The sequence below is a fragment of the Haliaeetus albicilla genome, chromosome 4, assembly GCF_947461875.1.
Source record: "Haliaeetus albicilla chromosome 4, bHalAlb1.1, whole genome shotgun sequence".
NCBI classification, from domain to species: Eukaryota; Metazoa; Chordata; class Aves; order Accipitriformes; family Accipitridae; genus Haliaeetus; species Haliaeetus albicilla.
In genome coordinates this window covers 18,176,939-18,200,427 of record NC_091486.1, presented here as the reverse complement: position 1 = coordinate 18,200,427, position 23,489 = coordinate 18,176,939, and the positions used below count along the sequence as shown (strand labels likewise).

The window sequence follows — 23,489 nt, the reverse complement described above, 5'->3', positions numbered from 1 at the left end:
ATCTCTTGCCCAAAAAGCAGCTGCCTCCTGATTTGGCCTAGAAACCTGACTCCCCAGCCATAAAACCACCTAGGTTTAAATCCCTCCTGTTTCCTCCTCCCCTGGCTGTTGTGCTCCTGCCCTTCCCCAGCCCTAGAGCTGTGCTGAGTCGAAGGGCAGGACCTTGCTGGGGGAGGGTTGTTGCCAGGTTAGGGAGTTAAATGGGTAGCAGAAGGGGTGGCAGTGCCAAAGGTGGTGGGGGTGACGGTGGGGAGCAGGTTGCAGGCTGCTGTTCCCCCTTTGTGATGGGAACCCCACCCCGCGCCCCGAGGCTGGCAGGGCATCCTTGGGGGGCTGGTGGTGGTACTGTGGCTAAGGGAGGCTGTATGTCTGCTGAGGGGGCACAGCGAGTGAGGGAAAGGAGAGTTTGTTTTTCAAGCGTACTTTCCAGCCCATAAATCACCCAGGGGGTCGAGAGAGCCGTGCTTAAAGCCTGGGTTTCCTCCAGGCTTTGCTCCGGGCGGCCCGTGAAGTTTCCCACTCTCCGCTCCCGAACAATGAGTCCCTTTTTTCCCCTCTCCTCCCTCCCCTCCCTGCGGCCCCGGCCGCTTTCCATGTCTGGGGAATGGAGCAGCCAAAGCCCGGTGAGCTCCTGGGTGTCCCGATGGGCCAGATCCAGCACCCTGTGGCTGGTTGACGTGCAGCCCTGGGGATGAAGCTGGGGGTCCCACGCTGCAGATGTGTGATGTGCACTGACAGCTGAGCTTGGGTGAGCTGCTCTTTTTGCCTCCCAAATGGAAAATGCAAAGCGAGGCAGGCATACATGACTTGGAGCCAGTCACTGCCTCTCTGCAGTGCTCAGTCACTCCAGCTCACTTTGGGATGGGCCAAGGGGTGCTCCCAGTGATGCTCTTGCAGCATGCAGGATACCCCACAGTGCACAAAGTGGAAGGATAAAAAGAAAATACAAGAGTTTGCTTTATTTTTCCCCAACATTTTGTTTCTCCCTATGCTCACAACTCAGGGTTTCATTCCCTTAAAGTGAAGAGCAGGGCAAAAGATATAGGGTGGCCCTATACGATGCTGCCCATGCCTGCAGGGCAGCTTCCCAGGGACCCACTCCATTCCCTGTCCCCTCCACGGGCCTTTTTAATGGCCATCCCCCACGCCGGCGAGCACCTGCAGAAGGGATCGGGAGTTGTGTTTCAAAGCCGCTCTTAGTGGAATTTTCCAGGCTGCCTCCGCGGCTGGAGCCAGCCCCGTTGGCTCACGTCCCCCGCCTCGCAGCCCGGCCGCCTCTCCCCCCCCCACCCCGAGCCGCGATTTTATTGTTGTTGCCATTTACTGGGCTGATTATTTAGAAATGCACCCAGGCCACCTCCCGCGCTCCCAGCCCTTTCTCCGCTCCCAGCCCTTTCCCCGGGGCCAGGAAAGCTCCGGTGAGGGTGCCGGAGTGGTGAAGAAGGGAGGTCAGCGGGTGTGAGGCGTGGGTCCCGCACGGAGCCCCGGGGAGCGAGGGGAAGCAGCTGATGACTGGTTTTCCTCCGCCAGCCCGTGGGAAAGGAGTTGGTGTTTGAAAAGTGCATTTCCTGGAGCGTGATGCTGGCCTCTTTCTTTTTTTTCTTTTTTTTTTTCCTTTTTCTCTTTTTTTTTTTTCTCCTTTTTCTCTTTTTATTTTTCCCCCAATGTGCTGGCCAGGGGCCGTGTGAGTGCTCTCTGGCTCCATGGAAAAGGTGGAGGGGATGGTGCTGTCACCTCTGCTAGTGGGGCTGAAACCAGGGGTCACCCCACTGTTGTGTGGGTCCCAGGGAGGAGTGGGAGTGCTGCGGGGCTCTGAGCTGCACCCGTGATGCTCTGCACGCTTCCGCTGCACTGAACCCACCACCATCATCCCTAATTAACCCCTTTGTCAGGTGAGACAGGGTGAAGAGTGTGTTTGGGCTCCACTGGGTGCTGGGAGAGTTGCGGTTGCACCCCTCATCCCAGCCCCCCACGCCTCCCCTGCCCTGTGCTGGCTTTGTCCTCATTCCTGGGCTTTATCCCAGCCCACGGGGATCACCACTGGGATATACCAGACCCTGACAGCCTGGAGAAACCCATTCTCCCGCAGTAACTTGCTTGCTCCCTTCTTCCCCCAAGGCTACGGGCACCAGTGGCTGATGGCACTGGGGTCTGGGAAGAAGGTTTAGGGGGAGATGGAGAAGAGATGCTGATCTCCCCTTTTAGGAAGGCTTCATGCTGGGGGTAGGAGATCAGCAGTGGTTTGTTGGGGTTCCCTGCACCATCCGTCTGTTGGGGTCCTTCCTCCCAACCCGGTGCTCCGTCTGCCTTTTTCCACTGCTGTGGTAGAAGCCGCATCCAGCTACGTGACCAGGGAAGCAGCCGAACGCAGCTGCCCTGGTGCTGGGGGATTCAGCCCTTTTGCACTGTGACACTGTCAGGAGGTCCTGGTCCTCCCCAGCTCTGTGGGGCTGGGCTGCTCTCAGGATGCTCATGCCCCTCGCACCCGCTGCTGGGGGTTGTTGTCCCTGAGCCCAGGTCTCATGGTGCTTGGGAGGGCTAGTGCAGCAATCCAGCCACTAGCCACAACCCTGCCTTGCTTTATTGCTTGGCCCCAGGCCACCATTGTAAGATATATCTGCTCCAGTTCAAAACTGGCTGTGCTGGTCTGGGGGTTAGATGCAGGTGAGTGCTGAAGCTGCCATCTCCGCTGGGCAGAGCTTCTCTGTGGCACACAGCCCTGGAGAGACCGCTCAGATTGGCCCCGAAGCATCTCCTGCTGGTCCCCATCTTGGCCAGCGGCTCCTCAACCACCTCCCACCCTGTGCTTGCCCCCTCAGGGGTGCAGTCCCGGGAGAAGCCCCCGGAGGAGAGTGCCGTCCCTGCCCGCAAGCGGACCCCCAGTGACAGCCACTATGAGAAGAGCTCACCGGAGCCCAGCTCGCCGCGCAGCCCCACCGTCCTCTCGCCTGAGGTGGTCAGCACCATCGCGGCCAACCCTGGAGGGAGGCCCAAAGAGGTTCGTTGGGGTGGAGGGTGTGCTGGAGTGGGGGGGAGGCTGATGGGGCAGATGCCTCCGGGGAGGGAGAAGGCTTGGAGGGGGGTATGGGACTTTTAGCGTCCGCAGCATCCCAGAGGGTTGGGGGTCAATGGTGCTTTTTGTGGTGGTGGTGGTTGTTAGCAGGGAGGAGGTAGAAACCTTCTCTTTGCCCCCTCTGCTCCCTCCTCGGGGTGTCCTGGAGGTTTCTGCCCATCATAGGGGACTGACCCTTTCTCCTGCTCTCCCCAGCCTCACCTCCACAGCTACAAGGAAGCCTTTGAAGAGATAGAGGGTGCCTCCCCTACCAGCCCACCCTCCAGCGGCGGTGAGATTTCTCCCCCCACCCCAGCCTTCCCTGTCTCGCCACAAACCCCTTACTCCAACCCCTGTAAGTGCCGCGGCTCCGGGAGGCAGAGGGGCTCAGTGGGTGGCTCTCGGCAAGCCAGAAATTTGCCAAGGGTCAGACAGCTCCGGGCTCCAGACACCCACCGCCACATTAATCACTCCTCTCCATCCTCCTCTCTCCTCTGCATCCCACCACTCCATGCTGCCATCAGCATCCCTCTGCCAATAGCATCCCATGCTCGGCACCCTCCTGTTGGCTTTTTCCCACCCTCCACTCATTGGGGCGTTTCTTGGATGGGATCCCAAGGTGGGATAAGGAGAGAGGCAGGGTCTGAGACAGCATCCTTTTACCCCATCCTGGTCCTGCACCTCCCCATCTTTCCTACTGGCATGGCAAGAAGGGCAGCGAGGCTGCGATAGCAGGCGAGTGGTGGGGAGGCAGGAGGGACTGAAGACCGGGAGGGGGCTCGGGGCAGACCCTCGCACGCTGTGCCACTTCTTGCTCACTGTTTCCAGGGCAGGAGGGGAAAAGGCTGGGAGATGCCAGCCCTTTGCATGCAGTTTGTCTACGCTCCTCCGGTGCAGCATGCCTCCTTTCTGACTAACCCTAACTGTGCAGTTGCGGTGGGTTTGTGTGGACCTGGTTTATGTGATCGGCTTGAGCAATGAACCCCAATGAGCAGCCTCATGTCGGCACAACATGAGTCAGGCTGGACCAGTGCAACGGAGCAGCCTGTCAACTGGGAAACCCATCAAAAAAGACAGCAGCCCCCCCCCCGCCCTCCCCCAAAACACTTTTGTAGCCTGGATGCTGAGGGATGCCCTAGGGCTGGGCATGCTCAGGCTGGGCACAGCCACCTCTGATGCCACATCCTAGTCCCAGTGGGGCTGCCTGCCCCCTGTAGCTCAGCCCATGGGGCTCAAGGCTGTTTCCTTCTGCTCTCTTGCTGTTCTTCCCCTGCAACACACTGGCGTTTGAGCCCCATCTCATGGGAAGCAGTGACTGGAGTGTGGGAGCATCTCTGGGGCATTTGGCAGCTCGGAAATAGCCCTGTTGTTCCAGGGGACCTGGAGAGCTTGGTCCCAGGGCAGCAGCTCCTTGGCAGTGGGACAGTGGCTCCTTTTGGGGGATGAGTCACTTGCGGAGGTGACGGGGACATGGCCTGGAGGCAGTGCTTCTTATCCAGTGCCAGCTGGGGAGGCCTGGGAAGTTTGAAGCTGCAGCTTGCAGGCTTTGCTAAAATTCCCACTGGGGGGGATGCAGGAGCGATTCCCCTCCATGGGGAGATGGTGGTCCTGGGGGAATTCCCAGCCCCGGAGGACCCCGCTGCTCATCAGCCAACAGAGGCGTGAGCTGACATTGTGGCTTGCACCCGACCAGATGTGAGGAAATCAGACACCTGCCAGGGAAGGCGATGCCCTCTCAGTTTCCCAGGGGCTCGGCTGCTCCAGCCCCAGGCTGCTGGGGGCACCTGGCCTCCAGGTGAGGGTCTGGCTTTCCTCTGGAGCTCCCACCACCCGCTGCCTCCCAGCCTCGCCGTGGGCCCTGTGCTCATGCCACCAGTTGGGGATGTTCAAACGCTGATGGAAGGATGTGCCCTCCAGTCCCTCTTGCTGGAGATGAGACCCTGGGGAGATGCAGCATCAGGGAGATGGGTCAGGGGGCAGGAGGGGAGAGGAGGTGCAGTCAGCTCAGGGAGGTCCACCCTGCCCCATGAAACCCTGCCACCCCACACTGCCAGTGCATCCATGCCATAGCCATACATACATACGGGGTTCCTCCTGCTATGTACGTATAGGCCCAGAGGTACAGACCTCATGTGTGCATTGCCACCCCTCGGGGAACATGCTCACACCCCCGTCGAGCTGGTATGGAGGGTGGGGGTTTTTTGGCAGTCCTGCTGCACTTTTCGCGGGGGTGATGAGCTGCTGTGGGACAGCCTGGTCCCAGCTCAGCCAGATGTGGGGATCAGCAGGGTGGGGTTAAGGTTTAGGAGAGCTGGGTTGGGGGGATGGCTGCTCACGCAGGAGCAATGAAGGACGCTTCATGCCTATGGTGGGACCATTCCCTTATGGGGATGGTGCTGGGAGATGGGGTCTGGGCCTGTCCTGGTGGGATTTGCCCCCTTTCTCCATCCTGCTAGCCCTGTGATGGGGCAGGCTGCTTGTTCCTGGGCACCTCCCACCCTGTACCCTCTCCCAGATGGAGAGAGGGATCGGTGCCCTTCCCCGGGACATTGCTTCATATGAGGGCATCTCCTCTTCCCGGCAGCCCCCAACTGCAGCCGGTGGGTGGGATGGGTCATGGGGGCTCTGAACACCTGGGCAGCTCCAGCCTTTCTGAAGCTTCACCTCCCACCCTTCCACTAACGCTCTTGTGTCCCCCATGCTGACAGTGCGTTCTCCCCCCGGCCTGGCCAAGACCCCGCTCTCAGCACTGGGGCTGAAACCCCACAACCCGGCCGAGATCCTGCTGCATCCGGTGGGAGGTGAGTGCAGGCATGGGGGCTGCTGGCGGTTTTTGGGGCGGGGGGTGTGTGCAACTGTGAGGATACCCCTGGAAGGGTCCCCTGGCTGGAGAAGGCACTTCTGTCTCCCTTTTTGGGCCAGTTGGCCCTGGGGTCCTTGTCATCTCCTGTGGGAACTATGGGACTGTGTGAGGGTTGGGGGGATGTTGGTGCTGCCCTGGGGGGCTCAGCCCAGCAGGGTCTTCAGTGGTGAAGGCTGGAAAACCCCAGGGTCTTGCCTCCTGCACAGCCCCATATTCTTCCCTCCTCACCTCCTCCATCCCTTCTCTCCCCCAGCACAGCTGGAGAGGGTTTGCTCTCTGGGAGCCAAGCTGGAACAGTATCCAGAGCCCTCTCCATCCTGGAGAGTGATCCCCGGGTGCAAAGCCCTAGCTGTCCTGGGGACATGTCCCAGAGCAGCCTGCTGAGCCAGACCTCGCTGCTCCCCAGTACCTAGGTCCCCTTCCTGGGCCATTTTAGGGCTGAGTGTAACTTCCCCAAAACCCAGCTGAGCCTGGGGGGCACAGCTTGGCTGAGGCCACCCAGTGAGGCCCTTCTCGCTCTGCCCTCAAGGACAAGCTGATGCTTTTTTGGTGCTTGCCGGGCTTCTCAGAGCAGCCCTTCGTGGTGGCTCCCTGCTGGGCGGTTCCCTCTGCCCTGCCCAAAACCAGCCTCCTGGGTTTTGGACATCATCTCTGGGATGCCCAGGTGGACCCTGGGGGTGTCCAAGGCCAGGGCTCCAGTTTGGGGCACAGTGTCTGGGAGGTGTGGGGCTCTCCTTTGCAGTCTCTGCCCCTGCCTGAGCAAGACAAAGCTGCTTAACTCTGATTTCTCTTTCTTTCTGTCTTGCATCTCCCTTCTTCCTCCTCTTCCTGCTCCCATTGTTCCCCTGCCCCTCCATCTCAGAGCTAGAAGGGGAGGCGGGCGGTGACTCTGAAGAAGGTAAGAAAGGCTTTTCTTTTTCTGTCTCTCTCTTTGCCGCTCATACCCACTGTGCCAGCAGCCTTCCCTTGCACTGGCCCCCAGGGATGTAGGAGCCTGAGTCTTGCCTGTCCTGCTCCCTTTTGAGGAGGGGACCATCAAGCCTTGTGTCGTGGTTGGATTCCCCGATGTCCAAATTGGACCTGGAGGTCTGTCATGTTGGGTGGTCATCGTCCATGGGGGTTGAGACCTCTTTGTTGGTGCGTGGCATCCTTGCCAGTGGCATGCCAGGGATGCTGGCACGCTGTGTTTGAATGAGCCTGGTGGGGGGCTGGGAGCAGCAGCCCCGGCTTTGGGCTCCTGCCCGCCCCTTCTGGCTTTGCCACTGCCGTTTGGAGTGAAAATAAACCAAAGTGCAGCACAAAAGGTCAGCAGGCGCAGAGGCCACCAGCGTGCTGCTGGCTCAGCCGGCTGGATAGCGGCACAGTGCCGGCAGCCGGTGCGCATCCTCTGCTGGCAGGGAGGCTGCCCAAATTCCTCCCACCTCACCCATCCCTGGACTTTGCCTCTCTGGGGATGCTGAGGATGGGGCTGAGCTGGGACGTCAGCTCAGGATTGGCTGTGCTGATGGAGGAGGTACTGCAGGCTCTGGGGTGGCATGTCTCCTGGGGGGACAGGGGCTTTGGGAGCCGCTGTGATTCCCCGGAGTGCTGCCTGCTATCAGATGGTAGTTGGGTGGTTTTGCTCTCTTCTTTAATGAAACTTTGGGCCCTCGGGGCTGGGATGGGGAACGGTGCATTCAAGATGGGTTTTGGGGAGGGCATGTGTCTTCTTGGCGAGTTTGCGACACTTCCCACGGCCCCTGCAGCCATCAGCGTTTCTTCCTGGGAGTTCCTCAAAATGCACATAACCCAAACCTGAACATTGTGTAATATTGGAGAAAGTGTTTCCTTGAAGAAAATGTTCTGCTTCCAGAGCTGATTTTTCAGCAATGGCTTCTTGGGTACATTAAAAGAAGAAAACCTGGGATAAAATCAGGCTTTTCACTCCTAAGTACCCCTCCAGCTTTACCATTTCTGTCCAACTTTAAGCCTCCAAAGACCCAAACATCACCTCTCCTCTCCTTCCCACCAAACCTTCAGGAGCTCAAGCTGCACTGTTTCTCTGTTCCTGTGGCACTCCAGCTGCTTGCATGATGGTTGACCCAGAGCAAGGATGTCCGGTGACCCTGCGCTGGCTGGGCTGAGTGGCCAGCACCAGCCCCTTGCCCTACTTCATCGTCTCTGATAGCGTGATGGTTTTTGGGGGTTGAATCTGCAGTCCTGAGAAGGGACCGGTGTTTTGGCTTGACAAAACTTTGGCTTAGCACCCTCAGCACCCAGCTGCACACCCCACGAGGATCCCTGCCCCTGTGGGCTCTGCTCAGCAGATCCCAGCCTGCATGGCCAGGCTGCGCCTGGGGCCAGAGGATGCTCTGGCAGCACAGGAGCTCGGGGCTTGGCTGCCACCTCTGAGGAGGCTTTAAAACAGCCCAGTGCAGTTGCGGCATTGGGAGATTTCTGGCCGGAGCGCAGCCCTGCTCGGATTCAGGATTCCCGAACGACTGCCCACCTCCCTGCTGACTCACAGCCTCTCTATTCTCCCACTGTCTTCCCATCTCTGGAGCCTCTTCCAAGAAAACACCAAGAGGCAAGGTTGGATTTTTCAGCCTAAAAAAATCCTGCCTGAAAATTCCTGGATTTTTTTTCTTTCTTCTTTATTCCCGATATTGAACCAAACGACTCGAACATGTGCCCGTGGTCACACACCTCGCTGTGGCACACATATGCCATCCCCCCTCCCGGAGGCCCCTTGGCTCCTGCCTCGCTTCAGCCCCCACCTTTGCAGGAGGGGCTGGCATTTTTGCAGCCCTTTGGTCTTAACCTCTTGCAGGCTGACTCATATGTACTGTCTGGATAATTTTAGTCTGGGGTGGGGAGCTGGGGGGGAAAAGTGAGTAGCTGTGAAATTAATTTAATTACCTAAGCAGCGATGAGTTTCTTGCAGCTGCCCTGGGCGTCCTCCTGGGCAATGCCTCATCCCTGTCACTCAGTCTCACATGTCCTGCCTCAGATGCTGGTACCCAGTCTGTGTTGAGGTCCTCGGTTTTGGCTCTGATCTTTCCTGGGGTGGTTGAGCAGGGCTGGGCAGGGAGATCAGCCCAAGGGATGGACTCCTCCTCCCCTGTCTGCAAGCAGATGGGGCACAGAGATGCTGTGGGGGAAGGAGGGCGACCCATGACAGTCTTTTTCCTTGCAACCCCCTGGTCCGGCACGGAACGTGGAGCTGTGTATTGGTGTTGCTGGCTGTGAGTGAGCCAGCTTGCTGGCAGGCTTAGCCAGAGCCCGGCTGTTATGACTAATAATAATAATAATAATGTTTGTCATGCTAATTACTACTGTGGAGGTGCCTCGGGCATGGCCAGCCTGGAGCCAGGGACCTGCAAGGATGCCCGGCCCATAGAGTTTGACGCCAGTGGGTCTCACTTAGGGCGTTGTGCCCCAGCATGGAGGCAGTCAGTGGCATGTGCCAGCCGAGGTGTGACATGGCTGGGGGGGGATGGGTCTGAAGCTGCAGCCCCTTCCTCCAGTGTGGCTTTTGGGGGGGGCCTGGGGGCTGCAGGGGCTATTGTAAGGATGGGGACCAGCCTGGATGGAGCAGGAGGTGGGGGGGGAAGGGAGGAGGGAGGGCTGAGTCTGGTGGCTGCTGTGGCTGGTGACGGCCAGCCCAGCCCGCTGCTCCTGGCACGGGACAGCTCGGCGGCTCCAAAGGAAAATTGCTTTTCTTGGTCGTGCTCGTGGGCTCTGGTTTCAAGGCGGGTTGGGAGTGAGAATGTTGGATGCTGCAGTGGAAATAGCTGGAGCTGCTCTCTGGTCTGCTGCTGGAGATGGCTGGCAGAGGTGGGCTGTGCAGGCCAGGGACTGCAGGGCATCATCATCAGTCCCGCGTGAGTCATCACAGGCTGGGCAGAGTCACCAGCTCTATTTTTAGGGGCTGGAGATGAGCAGGGAGCACAACGTGTGCTGTGTGGCATCCTGGGCAGAGAGGGACGCTGACTCAGAGCAGGGTGGAGGGGCTGTGGCATGGGAAGGGACCGTGGTCTGCATGCTCTGGTCCCCTCAGGGAAAGGGGTGGGCACGACCCTCCTCTCTATGCCCTCGCTGGGGTCTTCAGCATCCCTGGGAGCAACCTAAAGACCCAGATGACCCAGACGTGTTTTTTCACAGACCCTGGGGGAAGAGGGACAGGGGAAATGTGCAGCTGGAGGAGCTCAGCTCAAGCACCTTCAGTGGCTGAAATGGGAATGCTGGGACAGGCATGGCCCCCTTTCATGCGGGCTGTGGGCTCATCCGTTTCCCCTTCTCTTTTGCTGCAGAGCCCAGGAGCTACGTCGAGTCAGTGGCCCGCACGGCCACAATGGGCAAGGGAGGGAGCCCGCCCACCACCCAGCCTGGAGGCCCGGAGGTGCCTGCCAGGAATGGCACCTTCACCAACTCCTTCACTGCCCCCAGCCCCGTCTCCACCAGCAGCCCCATTCACAGCGTGGATGGGTAAGGCAGTGGGTGCAGGTCCTGGGGGCTGGTGGGGCTGGGGCCGAACCCAAACCCTGCCTGGTGCACAGGCTTGCTCCCACATTGAAATTGCCTTTGCAAGGACCCCTCTCTCCCCATGCAGGATTTGGGGGTTCACGGCCAACCACACGGCTCACTGCCCTGAGGACACAAAGCTGGGTCACTGGTGGTCACCTGGCAGTCACTGGTGATCATTTGGTGGTCACTGGACCTCAGCAACATCTTGCTAGGAACCCGGCCCCTGGGGCCCCTGTGCTAACCCCTAGCCCTGGGTTAGGCTGAGCATGGGTCCCCTGTTGTGTGATGGAGCCATACTCCCTGTCCCCTCTCCACCCTGCCCATGAGGTGTCCTGCACCAGCCCAGCCTGGCAAGACTTGCAGGAAGGAACGAATTGGGCGTTTTGCTGGGAGAGGAGCTGAAAAAGGCTGTGTCTCCCAGAAAGTCATATTTTGAGAGGAAACTGGGATGCATGGTGGAACTAAAGCTGCCTCTAGTTGCTTTCATGCAGCTAGCAGGACCTGTCCCACTGTTGCTTCTGAACAACCGAGCAGCTTGTTGCCACTGTGCCTCAGTTTCCCTGTGCACTACTCGCAGGAGGGTGCCAGCCAGCAGCAGGAATGAGCAGTGGAGCTGAATTCTCCTTTTCCTCATCTCTCCTCAGGGCCTCCCTCCGCAGCTACCCATCGGAGGGCAGCCCCCATGGCACGGTTACGCCTCCCCACACCTTGGCCGAGCCTGTTTACCGGTCGCCTGTTGGCTCGCAGATGCCCTCTGCTCACAGCAGCTACCAAAATTCGTCTCCATCTTCCTTTACAATGGTCCAAGGTGGGGTCCCGGGCTCGGCGTACGCCAGCCCTGACTACCCCGATGGCCGAGCCACCCTCCAGCCGGACCCCCAAGCTCGGCCGCAGCCACAGGTCAATGTGGTGGGGGTCCACGTCCTGCCGGGGAGCCCCCGCACCCTGCACCGGACAGTGGCTACCAACACGCCGCCCAGCCCCGGTTTTGGGCGAAGAGCCGTCAACCCCAGCATAAGTGGCGCTCCCGGCAGCCCAGGGCTAGGCAGGCATGCTGTGACGGCCCACGGCAACTTGGTGGCCACACCGGGGAGCCCCAGCCTGGCCAGGCATCAAGCCACAGCGGCCGTCCCCCCCAGCAGCCCCCTGTACGGCTACCCCAGCCCAGAGGAGAGGCGCCCGACGCTGTCTCGGCAGAGCAGCTCCTCCGGCTACCAGCCTCCTTCCACGCCGTCCTTCCCCGTCTCACCGGCGTACTACCCCGGCACAAGCACGCCGCACTCCTCCTCTCCGGACTCGGCCGCCTACCGCCAGGGCAGCCCCACGCCTCAGCCTGCGCTGCCCGAGAAGCGTCGGATGTCGGCCGGGGACCGCTCCAACAGCCTCCCCAACTATGCCACCATCAACGGCAAGGCATCCTCGCCCCTCTCCAGCGGCATGTCCAGTCCCAGCGGTGGAAGCGTCGTCACCTTCTCCCACACCCTGCCAGACTTCTCCAAGTTCTCCATGCCAGGTAAGTGATGCCCTTGGAGGTCCCCGCGTCCCCCTGCCCTGCCCAGGGCTTTCCCCTCCTCCTCCTCAATGGCTGCCGGTCAAAGGGTTGCAGCTGTGTCCTGATTTACCCCTCCTGTCCATCCGCAAACCAGCGGCACCGCTGGGGCTCGGGCCATTTCCTGCACTTTCTGGTAAATCCAAACAGGAAAAGCACCGACCTGGCATCGCTGGCGTAAACAGCGCCCAGAATTGTGTATGGGGAGATCAAAGTGCCCGGAGGCGGCTTTTCTCTGCCGTGGGGATGTGCTGACCTCCCGGCCCTGTTCCCGGCAGGCTTTACCCCACCGGGACGCTGCTGCAGCGCTGCCTCCTCGTTTCAAATGGTGCGCTGTGCCCCGGGTGCCGCTGCGCCTGGAACGCCTTCGCGCCTTTGCCGGCTCCCGTTACGGGACACCTCCGTGACGTCAAGATTAGGCCGATAGGACCAGGGGAATAAAGCCGCGGGGCAGCAGTGGCTCCGGCTGCCGGGCCGGTTTCGCTGCTGAGTGGGTAGCCCTTTGTGGGCACACTGGCGCCTGCCCTGGCCCTGTGACTCGCTGTGGCTGGGGACCTTTCCCAGTGGGGAAGCATGAGCAATTAAAACCTGTAACAATTAGTGAGCGGGCTGGGCAAGGGAGCGAGCCCCCCGCCTCTTCGAAGGCGACCAGATTGCAGAGGGCTGATAACATGTCTCCAGCAGAGATGCTATCCCGCCCTCTGGGTTGTTTGCTCGGTTGTTTTTGGAAAGCAGGTGGTTGGAAACGTTGCCTGAGCAAAGTGTCAGCTTCATGGCCAGAGGACCGGCTCCCATCACGGCTGTGCCACTGATGGGCACTGAGAAAGGCAGGGTTGGGCTGGGGCTACTTTTCCCAGAGCAGGTTGACCTGTCCAGTTCCTCTGCACAGAGCAAGGATAAGGGAAGGAATTTATTTTTATGATGGACAAGCCAAATCTTGACCATTAGAGAGCAGTGAAGGTCCTCTGAAGTCAGAGGATCTCCCCACCACCCTGTGGACATATCTCTTTCCTCCGACAGCTTTCATTTCACCTGGCCAGCTCCCTTTTAAATGATGAATTCCCATTTTGTCTCTGGCTTTGTGGCAAAGAGGTTCATCTCATGCACAGCCCTTTGAGGGCCCTTGTGCTTGAATTTAGCTTTGATGCCCGGCAGCCCCGTAAGCTCCAGGCGATGATCAACCTGCCAGGGTATGGAGGATTGGCTTAAGGTTAAAGCAATGCGCTGGGACTGAAAGAAGGTGGAGGTATTAATGCTTTAGCTGGATTTGCTAAAAACTCATGTGGAGTTTTAGATACAGCATCTTTTAACTTTTTTCTTGTCTTTTCTTCCCTTCCTTGCAGATATCAGCCCCGAGACTCGTGCCAACGTCAAGTTTGTGCAGGACACTTCCAAGTACTGGTACAAACCGGAGATCTCCAGAGAGCAGGGTGGGTAGATGGCACAGGGCAAAGGATGTGGCTGAGTGAGCCATGGTTGGGAGTTGGGGTGTATCTGGGATCACAGGGATTAGCAAGGATTTCCCTTAGGGGCTGGGTTAGGAGTGAAGGTGGATTGTGGATACGCAGACCATTGCAGAGCAGGGTTGAAGCCCGGCTCAGCTCAGCTGCAGGCTTGTATGATGTGGTGTCTCCAAGCCTTCCCCTTGGTAGAAGAGCACCAGTCCCCACAGCATTCAGTGGATCTCTGCAGTTTGGGGTGCAAAGCACTCAGGTCTTGAGTTGAGAGAGCTCAGAGGAGTCTTGGAGACACAGCTAAACTAAGAGGGGACAACAAGGAGGGAGCAAGGTGTCTTCAGGGGCAAGGTCCCAGCATTTGGTCCCTGGTCCCTGCCTGCTCTGCAGTGCTTGGTTGCTCTAGAGCTGGGCTGGGTGGGAATGCTCTGAGATGCCCACACCAGGGCAGCGGAGGCAGGGTGGAGATGAGGCCCTGCCTGGCCGCAGACCCACTTGAGACCCCCATCCAAATGTGCCGGGGGGATGGTAACATTGTGGTGCCTGGGTGCGAGGCCGTGGAGCCCCGTCCCCGACCCACACCTGCTGGTTTTGGACGGCACGTTGGCTCTTGCCATGCCGGCTCTGAGGTCTGCCGTTCTCTCCTGCAGCCATTGCACTGCTGAAGGACAGGGAGCCGGGGGCTTTCATCATCCGAGACAGCCACTCCTTCCGGGGAGCCTACGGCCTTGCCATGAAAGTAGCTTCTCCGCCTCCCACGGTCATGCAGCAGAACAAGAAAGGTATTGTGTGCCCTTCTCCATCCCACGCTGAGATGCTTTCCATCGTTTGGCCGGGCCGAGCGGGCAGCCGGGTCTGCTGAACTAGTCATGCCGTTGGGTATGTGCTGATGTGGCAGGGTCCCTCCCTCCCAGCCCTCTCGTCCCAGGGCACAGGGAAGCACCAGACACCCTCTGCCCTGAGCTGTGGAGGGCTCAGGGGTATCTGCATCTTGGGCTTTGGCATGGTGAAATGGGCACAGCCTCCCCAGCCCACTGACACCATGGGGGAACCTGGCTTCAGGTAGACCCTGTGTGAAGGGCTGGATTTGAGGAGGTGTGTGGAGTGGCAGGGACCCCTCCCTGGAGCTGGAGCACTGGTTTCCCTGTGGAACTGCAGAGTAGAAAGAGGAAGAGGGTGACTCTGGTGTGAGAACATCCCATCTCTTCCCAGGAGACATCACCAACGAGCTGGTGAGGCACTTCCTCATTGAGACCAGCCCGCGGGGTGTGAAACTAAAAGGATGCCCCAACGAGCCCAATTTTGGTGAGTGCTCCCAGTGTGCTTCCCACATGTGGGGTTGGGTTGGGAGAGCCTTGCCTTTGCTGGACTATCAAAGCAGAGCTGTCAGGTATCTGGGACAGCCCCTGCCTCCGTTACTGCCTCTTGTCCCTGCGTAACCAAGTCCTGTGGGCATTTGGAGCCTCTGGGGTCATGCACACTCATGAGTGCACATGAATATGCCTATATGCACAGGTATGTACCTTTCTGCACACGTGTAAGACAAATGATGCTGCTGGACAGGGTGGCGGGCAGGGGCTCCCCTTGTTCCATTTATCCCATGGCTAATGCGCTTGGATGTGCTGCATGAGGACCTCTTCCCATTTGTTGTTCCTAGGGTGGCCCTGGCACCTCTGTCCCCTCCCTGAGCCCTCCGTGAGCATGGTGGTTTCAGTGAGAGGAATTGCCACATGTGACGTTAGGACCACAGTGAAGAAACCCACCAAAAAGCCTGTTCCCATCCTCCCAGAGCAACAATGACCTAACACTGGGGAAACCCATGTCCCCAGCCCTGTGCTGACCATCTCCCCTCTCTCCCCAGGCTGTCTCTCAGCTCTGGTGTACCAGCACTCCATCATGCCCTTGGCCCTGCCCTGCAAGCTGGTCATTCCTGACCGAGGTAAGAGCCAGGACCAGAAGGGATTGCATCCATCCCCACAGCCTGTGGGGATGGGTTAGGTTTCTAAGCAGGGAGCAGCAGTAACTATCCCATGTCTTCTAGATCCCATGGAGGAAAAGAAAGACACTGTGTCAGCCACCAACTCGGCCACAGACCTCCTCAAACAGGGTGCGGGTGAGTAGAGAGGGGCTGTTGCAGGGTGAATGTTGCTCAGAGCAGTGGTTGATCCCATGCCTGCTGTCTCCCTTTCTAGCATGCAACGTCCTCTTCATCAATTCGGTGGAGATGGAGTCACTGACGGGCCCCCAGGCCATCGCAAAGGCTGTCGCCGAGACGCTGGTGGCTGACCCCACACCCACTGCTACCATTGTCCACTTCAAAGTCTCTGCACAAGGCATCACCTTAACCGACAACCAGAGGAAGTAAGAGCCCTCATGGCCACAATCCTGGGTCCCCCAGCCAATGGGGCTGTGATCCAGGGAGGGTGTTGATGAAGGATGTCCCTGGTGTGGCATGAACCTGGCCATGGGCAGGGCTGGGCTTTGTCCTTGGTTCCTGGAGCATCCTAGGGGAGACCTATGGGAGTGTTCCCTGTGCTGGTGGGGCTGGGCTGTGGTGGGGGAGAGGTGGGGGCTCCCTGGCCCTGACGCTCCCTGCTTTGTGTTTCAGATTGTTCTTCCGACGACACTACCCCCTCAACACTGTCACCTTCTGTGACCTGGACCCCCAGGAACGAAAGTGAGTGCCCTAACCTGGGGGGGGCACATCTCCCCTGCCCCTTTCCCTCCCCCAGGCTCCTGGGCTGCTTGGAGCAGGGTCTGCTTGCTCTGTCCTCCTTGCTCCTGAGGAGGGCAGGGAGGGAAGGTTCCCTTGGATACTGTGGGGCAACACCAGTTTCTCCTGGTGACTTCTCGGTGTCTCCAAACATCTTCTTGCTAGGAGAAAGGTGCATCAGGTTTTTTCCATAGAGCCAAGCCTGTGCAAAACCAGGCTGGCCCTCCAGCATTGGTGTGGTGGCCCCCATCACGACCCTGTCTCTCTGTGGGGTGCAGGAGGCACCATCCCTCACACCTTCTCTTCTCCTTGCAGGTGGACTAAAACTGATGGCAGCGGCCCAGCCAAGTAAGTACTTTCTGTGCTTCCCAGCCGATTCCTCCCAGCCGCTGTCAGGGTGGCTTCTGCTTGTGTTTGAGCATTGGCTGGGAGATGCCCCATGCAGGGCAGCCTCTTGACCATGTGTGAGATGGGCTCAGCTCCTCGCTGCACGAACGTTTCACTCAAGCATGAGACCGTGGTCTTGGAGACTCAGGAAGCATCTTTCAGCCCCAAATTCTTGGTCAGAGCAGGCACAGCCCTTGCTGAACTGGCCTTACTGGAAACTCTCCCAGCGGAGTCAGAGGGAGCCAGCTCATGGAGCAGAGCTGGGGGTTATGCTGATGGCACGTGAGCCACCAGCAGCCGGCTCTTTCCTTTCCTCCTGTCGTCCCTGTCCTGACCCACAGGAGCACAGAGACACTGCCTGAGCCCATCTCCAGGGGCCAATTCCCACTAATTTTAGCCATCGTGTTAGCGAAGGGGTTTTTATTAGGATGCCCAGCTGCTGGGATATTTCCCCTCCCCAATTAGAAATGCCACGGCCTGGGCCTGTCTCACATTCTGTTCCCCCGTATTTATAACTTGAGTTTGCACATTATAATTAAAAAAAAAAGGGACATTTTATTCATCGGGGAGAGACAGACAGAAATAACCACATGGTCTCACCCAGCTCCCTGTGTCCCCACATGGCCTTCCTCTCATACAGGGTCTACCTCAATGGCCAGTCCATCACCTCTGGGGTTTCAAGGGTCATGACCCAAACGAAGGCAATGCTGTGATCATCTGGAAGGTCCCTTCTGGGGGACGGTCTAGGGGAGGGTGTCAGGGATGGTCAGAACCAAGGTGGTTTGGCCAAGAGATGATGGAAAGGCAATGCTGGCCTTCAAAGGAACTGCAGCAATGGGAAGAGTAGATGGGTCTTCATGCAGGTTGGTTTGGGATGTCTCCCTCTGTGTTGTGTGAGGTGGCTGCTAAAGAGGGGAAGGTGGACAAGACCATGCTGGAAGAGAGTGGTGGTGTTCCTTGGGTGAGCAACACTGGCAAACCTCACTGAGCCTCTTACCTTCTCCCCACCCAGGCTCTTCGGCTTCGTGGCCAGGAAGCAAGGGAGCACCACAGACAACATCTGCCACCTCTTTGCCGAGCTGGACCCGGACCAGCCAGCTGCAGCCATCGTCAACTTTGTCTCCAGGGTCATGCTTGGCTCTGGCCAGAAAAGATGAGCTGGAGCTTGCGGGTGATTCTTGAATTTTGGAGAAGGACTTGGAGCTGATCCGAGAAGGAGTGTGAGGAAGTGCATTGTGGGAGAGGGAAGTGAATCGGGGGGGGAAAGGGTTGGAATTTTGGAGGAAAACAGCAAACAACAAAAAAAACCCAACAAAACCCTTAAAAACTCAACACAAGCCAAACACACACATAAAGGAACCAAAAGCACGCACCTACATAAAAGAGCTACAAAGTCACGCCAGACAGGATGCATGTCCCATTGCAGGGAAGGTGACCAAAGTGAAGGCGGCAGTGAGAGGCGTATTCCCAGCTTTCAACATCACAGTCCGGAGCGGTGATGTCCACTCAGGACCGAATGCGGGACCATGACTGGTGTTTTCCATCTGGAAAAAAAAGAGACAACGGGCAAAACCCATGGAAGAAGCTCCATCCCAGCAGCTCCATTGGCAAACATCTGCTGTGTGTTTGAAACCACCCGTAGGAAGTATCGACATAGGCTGGGTCTGTGGGACACCGGAGAAGATGCCCTCAGAAACCTTCCTTTGCCTGGCTGCAGCGGAGGGTCCTCACCGGCCCCCACGCTTCTCCTGAAACCTGCTGGCCACCTGGCAACTTTCTGGGGGCACAGGGGAGTTTGGTCCTGAACCTTCCCGTCCCTGGGGAGCTGGGTCACGGGCTGACCTCTGTTGCTGACCTAGAGCCCAGCACCGGTCACAGGTGAGCCGCTGTGAGTCCACCCGGAGAGGGGGGTGACGACATTTCCCCACCTCCCTGGTGGTGCTTGTGCTCCCCAGCCTGCAAGGAGGTGTGGGGGGGCTCCTGCCGCCCCATGCCTGGGGAAGGCAGATGCTCCCCAGGAGCCTCCCCGGAGGATGCAGAAAGTCGCCTCCTCTCCCGTCTTCCCCTTTTCCCTCCCGTCACTAGTCCTCTTTGGCAGTTTTCTCCTGCAGCCTGTCACATGTTCTCCTAACACAAAAAAAACAAAACAGAAAGAAAAACATTGTAATAATAATAATAATTATAATAATAGCGGATGCTAGCACAGGTGGGTTCCCTGTGTGAAGCAGTGGACCCGTGGCTACCCCTATCCCGCTCTTCGGAGACGCGCAAGCGGTTTTTGAATTGCATGGACGTTCAAGTTGCACGAAAGGCGAATGACTACAAGTAACTCAGGCGCTTTTTTCTCCTTTTATTTTGGAGGCCACGTTAAAAAAAAAGAAAAAGAAGGAAGAAAATTAAAGAAAAAAGAAAATAAAAAAGGAAAGGACCTGCAGTCGCTGGGCAACTTTGGCTCAGTGGGGAGGTAACAGGTCCGCTGAGAGCCACCCTGCTCAGCATGTGCCTGCCCTCAAAACCAGCTGGCTGGAGGCTCATGCCCCCCGAATGCACTGTAGTTTTCCAGTGTCTTCAGTGTCGTCGGCTTTTCCCTTTGCTTTGGGAGGTGAGCAGGGCCAGCCGGGGGGTGAGAGGGGTGAAGGGCCCCTGTGCTGCTGCGGAGGGTGGATCGTGGTGGGGGGGCAGCAGGCAGAGGTCCCAGCCCGGCGGTGCTGGGGAGGGTGCAGAGGATGCTTCAGTCACATGTGCAGGTTTGGGGCAGGAAGAACGGTCTGGCTGGAGCCATGGGGTCATTGCTGAGCCCTCTGCTGCAAACGTCCCCCCCCCCCCCCGAGAGCTTTTTGGGAGAAGTTTTCAGTGCAAAGTGGCCCAGTTAGTCTATCGGGGGTGAAAATTAGAAACATAGCACTGCAGCCCCCCTGGAGCGCTTGTCTCCCTTGGACTGCCCTTGCCTTGATAGCTATAATATATATATGAGCTACACTGACGAAATACTGTAAGCTAACGAAATTTTAAGGAGGAAAAAAAGGTTAAATTTACACTCGGAAAATATTTATTTTTGCCATATTGCTTTCTGTGCACCATATCTCCCCCATTATATCTGCCCCCTCCCCCCCCTTCCCCTGCCCCAGGGAAACACCTGCACGTTAAAAGAAAATCCAGAGCAAGGAAAAATACGGATGGGGGAAGAGGCGCGGGGGCCCCCCCGTGTCGGGGCGGTGTGTGTGTGACCGGTGTGCGTGTGTGCGTGTGCGTGGGGGAGCGAGCGACGTGGGTGCCCGGAGGGGGCTGGCACGGCCGGAGGCTGTACTGATGTACTGAAGCGAGTGTGAAAGGATGCGTAGCAAGGAGTTGGTTGCGAGATGGTGGCAAGACTGGGGGCTCCGGGGGGGATTCCCCCCTCCCCGGCTCCCTGGCCATGGATGCGGAGACCTTTTCATTTTTGATGTTTCCAAAAAGCGATTCCCTCCTTCTGCGAAATTCAAGCGAGATGAGAGATGATCTCACATGTAATCTCCTCACCCTGCCGTTCACTGGTTAGAGAAAACACTGTGTTTATAGATAGATAAAGATATATTTTTGAAAGCCTCTATTTTTCAGACTTGGTTTTCTCACTGCTAAGAAAAGAGATGATAATAATGTAATTTTATTTTAATCTGCTGCCTCAGAAACCGGTGCTTGAAACTCCCATTCCTTTTTTTCTCCCCATACAAACAAAGCAGATCTAAGCACCCCAGAGATGTAGAGTAGAAGCCAACCCCAGCAGATACCTGCCGATAGCATCACACCTGCTTCGGGCCCTGAGCTGCTCATGGCTTCCCCACTAACCCACTAGCTGAAGATGTAGACCATATCCAAATCTCTAACAAAATCGTCTGATGATTATGTTATTTTTTAACACATAGCTGATCACCTTCGAATGATGTAGCCGGGTGTTTGTCCGCTCCCTTTAAAGGCACTTTTTTTTTTTTCCTTTTATCTCCTTTTTTAAGTTACATTTTTTAGGTTTAACTACCCTATCTGTCCCCAGGAGAGACAGTCAGCCAGTGTTGAGGATCGCCCAGGTCCCAGGGCTGGCAGGGACCTAGTGTTGATATTTTTTCCTTACAAAAGGGACAGAAAAAGACTCTGTATTTTTTTTTCTTTGGTTTTTAAATGCAGTCATGGTATTTGAGATTCAAGCTTGTGCGAGTTAAGCCCAGCATATGTTTCGTTGTAATCACACTGCCGTTGTCAGCAGCCGGATGGTATCTCTCTCTCGCTCACGCACACACACACAAACACATCCCTCCTTCCTGCACAAAGAACTGCATATATTCTTGCCAAAGATATCCTTAAAAACGCACTTTTGCCCACATATATATATATATATTTTTTTTTTTTTTTTGCGTGTGTAAATTTATTGTACGTGCCCTATTTGTGTCAGTTTGTTTTTCGGAGAAGCCCTTTCCCACCCGTCCTCCCTTTGCTGTCAAAGTTGCTGTCTGTTGGAAAATGCTACCCAGGGGGGTCGTTTGCTGCCTGTCCCAAACGGTAGCGCCTGCAATGTGTGAAATGTGGGGTTCCCGTTCAGTGGGGCTGGCTCTGGCTCTGCCCTGCTCCAGGAACTGTTCTGGGGGATGATCCGTGTCATCGTCTGCTGATGGGATGCACCCATCTCATGGTCTTTGCCAGCCCCTCATTGCCAGTGGAGATGGGGGGGCTCATGGGTTTAAGCAGATAAATTGAGCAAAGTTTGGGGTTGCTCTGGATGCAACATTTGCTGGCTGCCCCCTGGTCAAACCACACATGGAAAACAAACCAGGTAGGGAGAAAAACCCAACCCAGCCTCTGGGCATTGATTTTCCAGAGAGCTCAACCGCCTGAACCGAAGTGCAGAGTAAATCCCCACCCAGCAGGTCGGGCAGGTAAAGAAACCAGTTGCCCCAAAAACCCCAGACAGCAGCATCAACAAAAGGCAACCCTTCCCGTTGGAGCAGGCAGGAGGATCAGACAGCAAAGGAGCCCGCAGGGGCTTGTTTCATTTCGTTCGTTTGTTTTGCAAATTATGAGGTTGGTTTGGGGTTACTAATTTTTTTTCTTTTCCTTAAAAAGGGAAAAAAAAAAAAGAAAAGAAAGGAAGCAACCTGACGTTTCTGTTGGCGGATCCTGTGCCGCCGTGTTATGCGTGGTTGTTTTTTATTTTGTTGTTGTTGTTGTCTTTGTTACTTTGGGAACGTTACAGATTTATTTGCTAATCAGTGTTAATGAACAGTTTCAAACTTTTAGACTCGCCCATTTCTGTGTATTTATATAGATGGAAAAAAAATACGTTATATTTTGTATCTTTGTGCCCATAATGTTGTCGCGTGTGTAAGGATGACTTTGGTCGCACCATGTCCGTGTGTGAATGTGACTCCGCTGTTGTCTTCCCATTGTACAGATGTCGGATTCTTTGCAGTTCATTGTATGGCTTTATAAAGTGGTAAAAACAAAAAAAATCAGTTATATAAAATATACTGTTGCTTGGAATGCCAGCTTGGTGTCTGGATCGCTGGAAATGTATCTTGAAATTTAAGGGAGCGCAGGAATAAATGCTCTGTTCTTTTTGCACAGGGGAAAAAAAACCCAAACCTAAAACCCGGCGGGTGCTGTGTTTTCTCCGGGCTGTCGTTCCCCCTGTTCCTCGATGGCAGATTGGGGCCCCCGGACAGACGCTGGGCGGTGGGTGTGGGAAGAAGGAGGGGTTGTGCTGCTGCTTGTCAGCCTCCAGCCGCAGCTTGTGTTCACCAGATGCTCGCTAACCAGGCAGCCCCCAAACTTCCGACATGGCTCCAGCTCCAGCCTGGGCTTTTGTTTACCAGGAGGGATCTCTCCGGCTTGCCCCGCAGGCACTGGGTGCTCTTCAAATCCCGCTGCTTTCTCCCAGGTTGCCTTTAGGTGCTGTCTGTTCAGCCTCGGACATCCCCTTTGAGCCCATCTCCCGCAGGGGAGTGGGATGGTATGATGCTGCTATGGGGTCTTTTGCCTTTGCTGAGGTGGTGGTTTGGGCTCTGCTCCCATTAAATCCCACTCCCTGCCACTTTTGGAGCCATCCTGCTCCCCTGTGCCTGGCAAAACTTTCCCCAAAGTCTCAGGCCTGGCTTTTCCAGTGTTCGCAGAGCAATTCCCAGCATCCGTCAGAGCCCTCAGCCCCCGGCTCTCTGGCTCCGCTCCTTCCCCTCCTCGCTGAGTTGGTGGCCAAGACCAGGCCCCCGGGATGGATTGAGTTTAATTATACAAGAAATATCAGCCAGAGCAGCGGCAGTTTCTCTGGCGCCAGCACTGCTGCAGCTCAGAGGCTCCGAGCTTCTCCTGGGAGCCGGCAGCACTAAAAATACCTCCTGCCTTTCTCTAAAATAGCTGCAGGGCGAGGGGCGGATTGAGGGGGCTGCTTGCGTGGGGACCCCATGCTGTGGGGCTTGTGCTGGGAGGCAAAGGCAAGGGGGGTGAAAAAAGAATGGGGAGGAGATGGGATGGTTTCTGGCCCCCCAGAAATAGATGTGGGGCTGTGGGTGGGCACCCAAGGGACGTGCCCCCGAGCCAGGCTGCACCACGGGACCTTGGGAGGGACCTGGCGTCCGTCAGCCTTGGCCTCAGCAGTCCCCCATCTACCTGCCGGCAAGACAGGACCTGCAGCCTCCTTTCTCTATCTGACACAGCGGCGATGGTATTTTCTTGCCAGCTTCTCTTGGTTTTGTTTCTTCCTTGATTCCTGCTGGAATGGACCCCCCAGGAGCCAGCACCAGCCGCCTGCCCGTTCCTGGTGCTCCTGCCCGGCTGGGCTGGCCGCTGCTGGGTGTCCCCCGGGCAGGACGGAGAGGTGGCCAGTGCCTGGTGAGGTGGCACAGACAGACTATTTGTTGCAAGCCATAAACTGCCGTCCGTCCCCCGTCCCCCTGTCCCCCCACCCCTTTTCTGCAGTTAATTCCCCATTTCCTTTCCAAAAT

At 57.1% G+C, this 23,489-nt stretch overlaps 1 protein-coding gene across 14 annotated transcripts in view; it reads left to right on the top strand.

The window, feature by feature from the left end:
• TNS1 (tensin 1) overlaps positions 1 to 22,037 on the top strand; it is a 70,691-nt gene extending 48,654 nt beyond the window's left edge. For 8 of the 14 annotated variants that reach the window (XM_069781105.1, XM_069781102.1, XM_069781108.1 and 5 more), the window contains 15 exons: positions 2,820 to 2,998; positions 3,269 to 3,407; positions 5,761 to 5,853; positions 6,778 to 6,813; positions 10,208 to 10,382; positions 11,066 to 11,934; positions 13,314 to 13,400; positions 14,075 to 14,206; positions 14,637 to 14,729; positions 15,286 to 15,363; positions 15,466 to 15,537; positions 15,617 to 15,785; positions 16,033 to 16,101; positions 16,453 to 16,485; positions 17,537 to 22,037. In XM_069781105.1, the coding sequence (XP_069637206.1) occupies positions 2,820 to 2,998; positions 3,269 to 3,407; positions 5,761 to 5,853; positions 6,778 to 6,813; positions 10,208 to 10,382; positions 11,066 to 11,934; positions 13,314 to 13,400; positions 14,075 to 14,206; positions 14,637 to 14,729; positions 15,286 to 15,363; positions 15,466 to 15,537; positions 15,617 to 15,785; positions 16,033 to 16,101; positions 16,453 to 16,485; positions 17,537 to 17,681 (2,369 nt within the window). In that variant the 3' untranslated portion in view covers positions 17,682 to 22,037. The remainder of the gene's footprint in view (positions 1 to 2,819; positions 2,999 to 3,268; positions 3,408 to 5,760; positions 5,854 to 6,777; positions 6,814 to 10,207; positions 10,383 to 11,065; positions 11,935 to 13,313; positions 13,401 to 14,074; positions 14,207 to 14,636; positions 14,730 to 15,285; positions 15,364 to 15,465; positions 15,538 to 15,616; positions 15,786 to 16,032; positions 16,102 to 16,452; positions 16,486 to 17,536) is intronic. The other 6 variants (XM_069781111.1, XM_069781106.1, XM_069781112.1 and 3 more) reach the window with 4 other exon arrangements.
• The last annotated feature ends 1,452 nt before the right edge of the window (positions 22,038 to 23,489 follow it).